This window comes from Phalaenopsis equestris, unplaced genomic scaffold (assembly GCF_001263595.1).
Source record: "Phalaenopsis equestris unplaced genomic scaffold, ASM126359v1 Scaffold000511, whole genome shotgun sequence".
Classification (NCBI taxonomy): domain Eukaryota; kingdom Viridiplantae; phylum Streptophyta; class Magnoliopsida; order Asparagales; family Orchidaceae; genus Phalaenopsis; species Phalaenopsis equestris.
The window spans coordinates 33,836-46,309 of NW_018164951.1; the positions used below are offsets into that span (position 1 = coordinate 33,836).

At 32.1% G+C, this 12,474-nt stretch overlaps 1 protein-coding gene across 1 annotated transcript in view; it reads right to left on the reverse strand.

The window, feature by feature from the left end:
* The window catches only part of LOC110028351 (60S ribosomal protein L19-3-like), a gene marked incomplete at its 5' end in the record, with an annotated part of 18,124 nt that extends 5,929 nt beyond the window's left edge, over positions 1 to 12,195 (reverse strand). The window contains 2 exon segments of the mRNA XM_020730170.1: positions 11,689 to 12,002; positions 12,073 to 12,195. Of these exon segments, the coding sequence (XP_020585829.1) occupies positions 11,689 to 12,002; positions 12,073 to 12,195 (437 nt within the window).
* Positions 12,196 to 12,474: the final 279 nt, after the last annotated feature.

Below are 12,474 nucleotides of genomic sequence, written 5' to 3' on the forward strand. Positions count from 1 at the left end.
TTCTCTAAGCTTTTACATTTAAACCAATTTTTATAACATAACTTCTTATATTTTATTTTTTCTTGCACATTATTATTCCACCACCAACTATTTTTATTTGTAAATATTTTTCCCTTTGATTCTCCAAGAACATCTTTTGCTACATGTTTAATAGTGTTTGTTACTTTATCCCACATCACATTTGCTTCTTCATGAATATCCCAAATTTTGAAATCTTGAATTTTACTCATAAAATTAATTTTATTTGTATCTTTTAAGTTTCTCCATCTAATTCTGCAATGATGAGTCCTAGTATTTTTTATTTTACAACTCTTAATCTTAAAATCTAAAACTAATAAATGATGTTGGGTATTTAAATTTTCACTTGGAATAACTTTACAATCTGCGTCATAGAGCATTCATCAACACTATCATGGATATATTCATTCCGCATTTTGACTCTAAGTGTCAAACCACTCATCTGAAGCATTCTCATCTCAACAATACTTTGCTTTATGCTTCTCTTGTAAAGGCCAACCTTCTACGTCATAGAGCATTGCAAGCCTCACCACCATCTTATAAATTTTCCTTTTAGACTAAGCAATACTTTTTTTATCACACAATAGGCTTGATGATTTCCTTCACTTCAACCAACCAATTCGAATTCTACTAAGCATCCCTATCTACATCACCATCATTTTGAACAATAAAACCGAGATATCGAAAACGTTAACACATTTTAATGATTTGATAGCTCATAGTTACAACCATTCCACTACAGTTACTACTACTAAAATTACATTCATGTATTCAGTTATAGATATACTCAAACAATGGCCTTTAGGCTACAATATAGACCTTCATAATTTAATGTTTTCCTAAACTCTTTCTCTAGTCTTATCCGCAAGAAGAAAATCATCAGCGAAAAGCTAGCACCAAAGTGCATCCTCCTGTAAATGTCCAGTAAGAGCGTCCATAAGTAAAGAAAAAAGATATATGGGCTTAAAGCCGAATGGCTTAAAGCCGAATCCTGATGTAATCCAATTGAAATAGGAAAATACTTAGTCAGTCCTCCTCCTGTTCGAACACAAGTAACAGCCTTACAATAAATATCTTTAATGAATTCAATATAAGTCATATCAACAATTTTCTTTTATAAAACTCTCCAAAGGACTTCTTTTGGAACCATATCGTAAGCTTTTTCTAAATCAATAAAAATCATATGTAGATCCTCCTTATGCTCTTTATACTTCTCTGTCAAACTGCTCACTAAATGTATAGCTTCCATCATAGGCTTGTCAGATATAAATCTGATTATGAGAAATCTTTGTATCATGCCTTAAACTGTGCTCAATACCCTCTCCCATAATTTAAAGTATGATAAATCAACTTAATTCTTCTATAATTTGCACTCTTGTGAATCACCTTTATTCTTAAAAATAGGGATCAAAATACAATTCCTCCACTCCTCAGGAAACTTTTAAGTTTTTTAAATAATATTAAAGAGTTTAGTAAGCCAAGAAACTCTCAAATCTCTTAAATATTTCCACACTTCAATTCATCAGAACCAACTGATTTTTTTTCCTTGCTTTTCTTTAAAATCTCAACATATTTTTAACAAGTGCAAAGATAAAAATAAAATATTTCGTTATTATTAATGATAATAAGATAACTACGGTCGATCCTATTTTCAAAAAAGTCATTAAAAATTTTATCAAAATAGCTCACCCACCAATGTGGAATATCTTCCTCTAAGAAAGAATGTGAAATATCTTCCTCTAAGAAAATTACTTTTTGATTTTCATCTGTAATACACTTTACTTGAATTAAATCTTCATTTTTTTCTCTTAGTTTGGCTAGTTTTTACATATATTTTTCATTCTCTTTAGCATATAATATATTATAAAGATCACTAAAAACAAGATTTTTAGCATCATAAATTGTTCTCTTAGACTCTCTACAAACTAATTTACTTTTTTTGTCAATTCTCTAAGTTTTTTATTTAAAACAATTATTTAAGTAAAATTAACTATTTAGAAGATTCTTCTAAGATTCAGGCTCCGATAAATGCATAAAATCTTATAACTCCTTGATGATGTCCCCTCTTAGAGTTTTCCTAGCTCAACTCTCCATTAAGTTTAGAACACCCTGCAACTCCTTAATGATTATTTTTCATTGAATTTCTCACTACTCAAAGCTCTCCAAAGCATGAAAAATCCAAAGCGCCAAATGCCTTAAATAAAAAAAATTGGAGCATGCTAATAGAAACTAAAAATAGTATTTTGGTCATTATCTAAATAGTCATTTAGTCACCAACAATGAATGGCACATATTATGACATCCCATAGTCAATCCTTTGGCTTTACTTTCATTCAAATGAAAAAGAAATCCCCATGAATGGATAATTATTTTTACTTAACTAAATATTTCATTGAAATATTTATAAATATTCAATTATAGTCAATTAGAGAATAACAAGATATTCTTAATAAGAAAAATATACAAATAGACAATATATATTCTTATGTAATAATTATGTATTTATGTATGAATATATCCTAATATATAAATATTTTCTTATTTTTTATTTATATTTAATGAAATATAATTTTAAGATTTGAATATTATGATTTACTTTTTTTTTTTACCATCTCCAATTGAATCTGGTTTTCATTTAATTTAAACAAAGAGATAGTATAAGAATAGAGTTTATTTGTTTTCATTATTATGGAGTATAAAAAGCTTTGCGTAAGGTAAGATCCAAGATAAAATCAGAATCCTATAATTCTGAGATAGTACCTCTAAGCTAACCCGACTGACCAACTAGGTAAGCTGATAAGACGAGTATCTGGCGACAGTTATCATCCTTTGTAAGGATGATTTAGGGTATAGGGTTTATGGATGATAACTCTATTGGGTTTACAAGTTGAAATAATGGGCTTGTGATGTTGAAATTGGCATACAAAATATCTGTAGGGATGATAACTCAATTGGGCATCATCTACAATGTCTTGAATTGGCAAACAAAATATTTCAACTTGTAAATATAAGCATCACAAGCTCAATAGAGTTGATGGATCAAAATTGATGGTTGATTTGGTTACGCAATAACTAACATGTAGTTCAAAAAGTTTGGATATATTTGGGCCAGAAATTATGTGATCATGGAGTTGATAAATTTGACCTGACAAGCCAAACCCTTTAGCAATGTTTATAGTTCAACATAACGAGGTATTTCATTAATCATCATGTTGTAAATTACACTTGATGAAATAAAGATTGTTGTGTACTAAACCCTACTAAAGCTTTCGTCACTATTGTATCAAATCTATACATCATAACCTTCCTAACATCGCAACCATCCCTTCAAGACTTATGTCATAGCCATTCTTGCTCCATAGATGTCTTCATAAAGACAAAGGTTGCAACCCCACTTATAGCGTAGCTATATCTAGATCTCCCAGTTAAATCCTTTAGGACATATACTGTAAACTAGGTTGTGTCGAAATCATTTCCTTCAAAACTTACATCTCAACCTTACATTTAAAAGTGACCACCTCAAGATCTACCAATATAGCTTCGCATGTGCTAATTAAAGATCATTTGAGGAGTTTGATTTTTTATGACCATTTCCTTCAACTTGACATGCAAGGGGAAGAATTATGGGAATGAGAGAAATAGAAATGTGGTTGATGTTTGTTGGTTCGTATTAGTGCAAGTGACATATAAACCTAACTAATCAAGAGATATAGGTCAATCATTCAAGCATCATAATGAATAAAAATTTGCACAATAAAAGATGTGGTTAAACAGCCCAACCTATCATACAAAAAGAGCCAGTCACCTTACAACCCAAATCCCTGGTTGCAGTGGTTGTGCTTGAATCAAATTTGTCATTGACAAAAGTAAACTCAATCTAAGATGTTCATTTGTTAACAAATTACTTTCGCAACAAGTCATAAGACGAGTAAGCCTTAAAAAAATGACAAAGAATAGGAATAGTTGCACTAAAGAGAGGAATCAATCTAGAAACACATGCATCTCCAATAGGTGCTAAACTACTGCAAAAGAGCCAGTGATTAAAAATATGCTAGATAAAAGATTTAACCTACTCTCTTCTGCCATAAATAACTGGCATATTATGATAATTAAATATCCAATTACAGTAAAATATGCCAATGTATTGAAAAAAGAACGCAAGAAGGCATTTTTTGCATCGCAACTAAAGTAAAAAAAAAAAGGATTATGTAGTTTAGGATTCCAACCCTATCTAATCTCTCAAAATTTGCATTTTTAGAAACTTAAAAACGTCAGCAGTAATGTAAAGCACACACTTTGATTCTAGTACAATGTCTAATAAAAATTGCATCCTAATATTAAAATTATTGTGCAATTTCAAATTGGCCTTGATGTGGGGCGTCTTCTGTCCCAGACGCGACAAAATTGCGAACACGACAATAATCACACAAGATCGCTTTGGTCAGGGTCAGTCCGGGCCAAGGAGGGACCGACTGGTCCTTCTCAGCATTGAGTTCCCTCCTATTTGGAGGGAGGCCTACTCCTCTTTACCCTATGTCAATATATACGTTTTTTTGTTGTATTTTAGGGCAGTTTTTTATTCCATTTTTTGTCAGGATAGTTGTCAGCATCCCGGCTTTCCCCTCTAGGGTTATCTGAAGGCAAGAATGTGTTACGGCTATAACTCGTCTTGAGGTGGTGTTTATCTATCATTCTCGGCATCCCCAACCTTGATCTCGGCCTCCCAACCAGCTCTCCTTTGCAGTCGAGCCCTTCCACCTACTTTTCCTTACATTCAGTAGTTCCTTCGTCGCCAGCCTTCCTTACCTATTGTTCCTTTACCGCCAAGCCTTCCAACATGTTGTTCCTTTGCCGCCAGCCTTCCCCTACCAGTTGTCCTTTGTTGCCAAGCCTTTCAAAAGACTGTGCTTGACTGCCAAGCCACCCAACATCCTTTCTTCCCCAACCACAGCCCCCTTATTGCATCCTTCTCACTATTTTTGAACCAAAAACTCGTGGGGCGTCTTTGTTGTGTTTATTGTTCCTTATTTCAGCGTGTGTTGGTTATAGCCAGTATTTGTTTCCCGTAACAAAAGTTGCATTTCCCGTTGTTGTTGGTTTAACTCTGGTATAAGTTCGGTATAAGGCCTACAATAACCTAATTAACTTATAAGTTGAACAAGAGAGCAATGGCTCGAGCCTCTCAATAACAATCATTAAGAAGAGCTCTAAAACATAGGTCCCAAAGTGATGCATTGACTTCCGTTTGGAAAAGCTAAAGCTGTTTGTGAAAGTACCTATAAATATGTTGTGGAAAAAGCATTTTTTAATTACTGTTGTGGATATTATAGGCTTTTCTCTTTTGAAAAAAAATGGAAATAAGCCTTCTTATAGCTAAAACAATTAAAAATATCTGATTGTAACACTTGCTTCTCATCACTGATCAATAAATAACAAGCAAATTTTTAGCTAAAACTAATTGCGGACACGGACAGAAAAAAAAAACAAAGTTATGAAGAAGTGGCGCAAAAGAAATCTTAAGACACTTAATCTGAAGCCAAATTCGCGGAAAAAAGAAATGAAAAAAATATAGCACGATTATGGCCATAATAAATTGATCTCCAGACAAACTGAAGATAAAGTTCCGTTAAAAATACTGAGGATGTTAACCAGGACAAATGCTACCTATCTTTAATATTCTTGCATCAATCCACTAATAAAGTTGACAGTCTATATATACTTCCGATATTTTGAAAACAAAGGTCTTTAAATTTTGTTTTGCATTTAGTTATATATAATTGGGTCCAGTTCTTAAGCAAAAAAAAGGAAAAACAACCATTTGCAAAAATCAGATAAAACCTAACATCAGTTCTAGGCCTACAAAGCCAAAAGAGAACAATGGAAAAGAACTACTGAGTTCTTCACTACCATGCTAAGATATATACTTGAGTCTTATGTCTTCAAGGATTACGCCTGCGATCAGGATTGCCAACATGTCCTAATTAAAAATAGTCCAACAAAGATCTCCCATGGCTAAAGCTAGTCAAACATATCATAGGGATAGCCAACAACGGGGTAACAACCTAGGCTAACTTTATTTTTTAAACCAAAACATCAGATCGGATGTATTTAGATAATAGATATGAATGTAATTGGCATGGTCCTAGGCTTAACTACAAAAAATGACAACTTAAATGGTAAGAAAATAGAATCATTTTGGATAACCGGTATTTATATATGAATGATGTCATGGTACTAATTTTAACTTCAAAAAACGATAACTACAATAACAAGGAAATCGAATCCTTTTAACCGACATTTATTCAAATAATCATTGGCAGTAAACAATATCAATGCATAATGACAAGTGAAAATGAGAGAAGTTGATAAAGGTCGAAATTTAAATCTGGTGCAAAACTAATAGAAAGAAAATGAAAAAATGCCACGCAACAGAAAACTAAAGATTATAGTCAAGCACACAACCACTGCAAAGAGGCTATTCTGAAGAATTGTAGCACAGTTTTTATTTTATTTTTATTTTGAGAGAAAGGATGTTTCATTGGATTGCCAAAGATATTTAGATGGTAGATTAGAATGAAAATACATGGCAATAATCGCTAAGAAACAGCATGAGCAAAATATAAGAACTTACCTTGCTAGGATATAAATGCTTTTAAACAAGCAAAAATTGAAGTAATAAGTAACCTATTTATGGAGGATGACTCAAGATTAGGTCTACTAATTAACAAATACTGTGCTAGTATGATTTAATGCAAGGAAAAATTGAAAAATTATAGATCATAAGTGGCCACTCTTGTCAATGATTTACTTTAAATGCAAAGGAGCAATATTAAAGTTTAAAATCACTTAATTGAAATAACAAAACTAATATGAGAAGTTCAAGTTATATTTAATTTCCAAATATTAGGTTTCTCAGTAACTTTTTGATCAAAATTAGGAGAACTATATCCAATAACTGAGAACGTAAATGAAATGGAGAAGGATGCCAAAGTAAGAAAATTTGAGCCTAATACCAGTAGGAGATAGGTCCCTCCAAAATCAAGCCATCACACTAATACTATATTCAAACGAACCACATATCCAGCTTACACCCATAATCTTAAAAGTAAATAAAGAAGTCTATTTGTCCATAATTTAAAATCTCCCCAAAAAAGATCTAATATGTACAGAACAATCAATCCCAGGTTCAAGCAAAAGAGAAAGCCAATAAAAGCCATATTTCCAACAGCATTCATATCAACTGTATATACAAGGGAATATCCTGTAAATAAATTGCAACATTCAAACCACATAAAGCAAAAATACATCCACAGAAATTGCCACAAGAACTCCGAAGAATTCAGAGGCATCTAATATTCAAGCAAGTCCAAAAGCTGGACATCTTCAAATGCCACTGCCTCAGAATAAAAAAGGCAATTATAAGCATTTGGTTGCTGCCGCCAGGAAATAAAACCAATTTTTGCATAAATCCACACTTTACTGCCCAAAAAATTTCAGTTAATACGTAAGCTTACCCTAGTATAGCATGTTACAGCATAAGAAAAATACAGCATTACATATCAATCACAGTACAGCATAATAAAAATACATATCAAACTTAGTAAGGCATAATCAACGTAAACCTCCCGCAAGTGTAGTGTTGCCTTACCCCATTAACTCCATACAGTACTGGAGAAAACTAATAGACTAAGCTTACCCTCAAGGATCAACCTCGATAACAAACAAACAACAACACAACAGCTGCATGAATACTTTTTCTCCATTGTGTCCTATTGAGTGCCATATTTTCATTTATTTCTAATAAATTAAGATCATTTTTTATATAATATGCCAGGATCTTTGCTTCTAATAAATTAAGATCATTTTTTATATAAAATGCCAGGATCTTTATAGGCCAACCTCTACCTTTCTTAACATAAGTCGAATCTAAAACATCTACTCTCCTAACCTGATCACCAAATGGTCGACATTTAATGTGACCGAACCAACTAAAACAACTCTCTCTAATTTTTTTCCGCCACTGAAGCTACATTAACCCTATCACGGATATAGTCACTTCGCATTTTGTCTCTAAGTGTAAAGTCGCTCATCCACCTAAGTATTCTCATCTCAGCAACACTTAGCTTAGTTTTATGCTTCTCTTTTAAAGGCCAACATTCAATGTCATAAAGCATTGCAGGTCTCACCACCATCTTATAAAATTTTCCTTTTAGTTTAAGCGGTACTTTTTTATCACACAATAAACCCGAAGCATTCCTCCACTTCAAACAACTAACTTGAATTCTACTAATAACATCACCAACACTTTGAACAATAGACCCGAGATATTTGAAGCATTCACACCTTTTAATAATTTGATCGTTCGTAGTTACAACTCTGTTACAAGTCACTAGAGCTACTACTACTAAAATAACATTCCATGTATTCAGACAGCCCATCATCATGATAACAAACAAATAAAAGAATTAAAATCAAAAGCTAAGCAGACCATCACCATCAACATCATCCCGACTTTTTAAGATTGAGTTCATCAAATCTCATTCTTTAATCATTTCCGGTGAGTGTTCCATAAGGAGTTAAACCTACCTGACGTAAATCTTTTTTGCACAATGTATACCACATATTAGCTTTTCTCTCATCATTTTCCTTCACAATTCTTCGACATTAATTCTAGAAACCCATCTTATGTGGACAGTTTATACCCAATCAATAGACATGCCTGAGCTACCCAACTATATTTTTTATAAACCTATTTTAAAAACACACTCTCACAATCCCTCTAATATAATAGTCACCTCAATTTTTTTTCCAAATTTCTCCACAACATTGATTTTAGACCTAAAAAGTAAATAAATTGCAATGCTATGAGATATGACTAAAATTCAATGTTTATGTCATGAAGTTCTGAATGCAATGGAATGGTTTTAAAAAAATAATAGAGTTCAAACGCGAGCCAAACATACCAAAAAGTCAAAATGCCATAAAAATACTCAAAAGCATGTCTTATTAAACTTTTGATATATTTGTCAGCAAAAAATTTCAAAGCAAAAGTTTAATGATTATAGACTTTCAAAACCAAATAACATATTTTCTAGTAAAGCATTCCAGCAAATTACTAAAATGTGCACCTGCAGTGGGTTTTGAAAAGTCACATCTATATTGATTTTTTTTTTTTTTTTGATTCATGTCACAAAGATCAACTATAAATACAACTTTTTTGCTAAGGCTATTACTTCACAAAAAAGTAAGATAAATAAAATCTTAATATATTTTTAATGATCATGAAAAGACATATGATTAAGTGCTTAGTGGAAAATAAGGAAAAAAATTATAAAGTTAGCTATGTTGATATTACAAAGATATGCAGGATAGCACAATCACAAGTATTAGAAGTAGTTGATACTGGTAAACAATGAGATTTTAATTGTATAGAGTTACATAAAAAATCAGCATTATATCTCTTGGTAATATTTATGAAAGAAGTTTAAAAAAAAAGACAAATTAAAGTAGTTTGAAAATGTTATTTTGCATATTACATAAAATTACTAGGTGAGAACACTTCCAAGTAAAATGAAGAGCTAAGATAAATGAATAAGCATGTGGATAGAATTGATATGTTGAGTTGAAGGTTGTAGATCGTCAAGATTAAGTTTCAACTCCAATCAATAAGCCAATTAATGAATTAGGCCAAATTTGAATCAAAATTAGATTAAGGAAGATTTGGCACAAATCAAAATAGCTTTAGATTAAATTAAAACATATATGTATTTATGAATAAATACACGCTTGAATAAATATAAATATTAGCACTTGCAGGCATTTATATATGCATAGATGCATTCATATATGTATAATAGATGTCTTGTTTACTAATGCATGTGTTTATTATTAATAATGTCTAGAAAATATCCTGATCATCATCACCAAAGTCATCACCAACATCATCATCATCATTAGAAAAGACTTCATTAATCTTTACTTTGTCATTTGTTCTGTTAAGTGCTTCATGATGTTTTATACATATTCTTTGCAAATTATTTTGAAGAAATTCAATAAATATTACCTTAGATACATACATCCCCTATTACCTAATCCCCTAACACTAATTTTATATACGCATAAAATAGGCATATTTTCTACCCTTAATTGCGCATGCCCCAACAATCTTCAATAAATATCACACCAGCAATTCCTCAGATATATATATATTTTTTTAATTTATCCTTACTTGCCACATACATATTAACATTTCATTTTTGTCATACTTAAGTATTAACTTTTTATTGTCCAGTATGTGAAGCGCCGCCTGAAGATAATATGGGAAAAAAAACAAATTATTTGAACATAAATAAATTACAAATTAAGATAAAAGATGCACCATCAAAAGGTTGGATGAAACAGTAATGAAAATATTAAAGAATAAAAGGACCACAAAGGCTAAAAGATTTGAAAAAATAAAAAACGCAAAACAAAATCAACATCTCATATATCATTAGGTGTGAATGAATAAAGTGAAACAAAAGTAGTTACAATAACTAGATGAGGATACTTGTGGTGATAAAGATATAGAAGAACAATGCATGCTTGTCAATAACACGGACTATAGTATGTGGCGTAGTAATCTCACATCATGCACCATCATTGTGGTAAGGCCCAGGTGCATCAAATAGCACAAACTGTCCATGGTTTTCACTCATGCACGAGTTATGAACAGTGTCTTGCTATGACATCATTGATCAAATTCCTCTAATGAGACCAATGACACTTATTATCGATTAACATGTAGTTGGATAACAAGTTAGATGAATATGATGAACTAGTGTTCGGTGAAGAAAATGAAATATTATTACAAGAGCCAGTGATGTTTGTGAAAAAAATACAATAGTCAAGACAAACTAAATGAAAAGAAATATGAATCTTCATAAAGCCCTAGAAAATTTGTGGATGAAGATAATTATGATGTTAGAGAAATTGTTGATGAGGGTACTTTGGATTGTATGACGAGGTTACTTTGGTTTATGACAATGATGAGGAGGAAAAGGACTAGATGTGTTTTGGAATTTAAATAAAAAATAGTAGCTGTACCATTACCCATTTAAACATTAGTACTTAATAATATTCACGATTGTATCCCTTTAGGAAGTCCTAACTTACTACCCTGCATCTTGGTATAATAAGTATCTTGTTATGCCTTGACAAAGTTTTTTTCTTTAGCCCAAAAAGGAAGACAAGAGTTCAACAACTTATGTTTCAGTCATCTGACATTGCATTTAGGATTGGAATATTTTTCTTATTTTTATTGTAATGTAAATATGTCGGTCGCGACTTTTATAATTGTATCTTTCTTTTAACTAGCTTGCATTCCCTGATGCAATGTGGCTCGTGAGGAGTCATGTGCCATAGTGTGCACCATTCACTATTAACAAGCATGGTGTAATAGGCACTCATCTTAAACTCAAACTACTGAATAGAAGAAACATATAAATATTAAATAATAAATTGTGCATGCAAAGTAACTGGCACAGCAACAAATACTTTTACTTCTATAGAAACAATAAAATTAAGTTGCAAAACCATTTATGTTATGGGAACAAAACACATTCAACACAAAGTTTGAGTAACTTCTTGAACAATTAAAAATTAAAGTACTATAATACACCATTATGTCACCTGAGCAAGTCTTTCCTCCCTTCTAGCAATCTTCCTCTCCCTGCTTGCTTTGCTCTTTGCCCTCTTAGCCTCAAATTGGTCCGATAAAGTCTTTTCTCTTGCCTTTTCGGCCTTAGATTTGTGAATACTCTCCATCAAGACTCTCTTGTTTTTAAATACATTACCTTTTACCTTCATGTACATATCATGGTACATGTGCTTGTCAATTTTCTTGGCATCACGATACTTCCTAAGCAAACGCCTCAAAACCCTCATCCTTCTCATCCACAAAACCTTTGTGGGGAGCCTAGCTTCTCGAGTACCCTTGCGCTTACCTATTGAAATTAATTTTCAATAACTAACAACTTAGTACATCACAGATGAGAAAATTGTTCTAGGGCATACCATATCCAGAGTGGCGCCCCTTCCTTTTTGCTTCCGCCATGCGTCTTGCACGGGATCGAGAGTGAATCTTCATAGGTTTCTTTATGATAAAACCATCTTTAACCAGCTTTCTAATGTTTTGCCCTGCAATTTAAACAAACAAGAGATGAAAAGTCACACAAAATTGGTCCTTCTAATCTATGAAAATGCAAAGAAGAATTAACATCTTCCAATCAAGTATAGAAGTTAGCCAGCCATTTAGGCATTAAATGAGGAAATTCAGCCTGTGTTATTATCTGAATGAAAATTATGGCCAATAATGGTGTCTAAAACAAACTGTGTTATTATCTGAATGAAAATTATGGCCAATAAGTATGCCGGCACAAATCCCTAATCGAATTATGATATCTAAAACAAACCAGG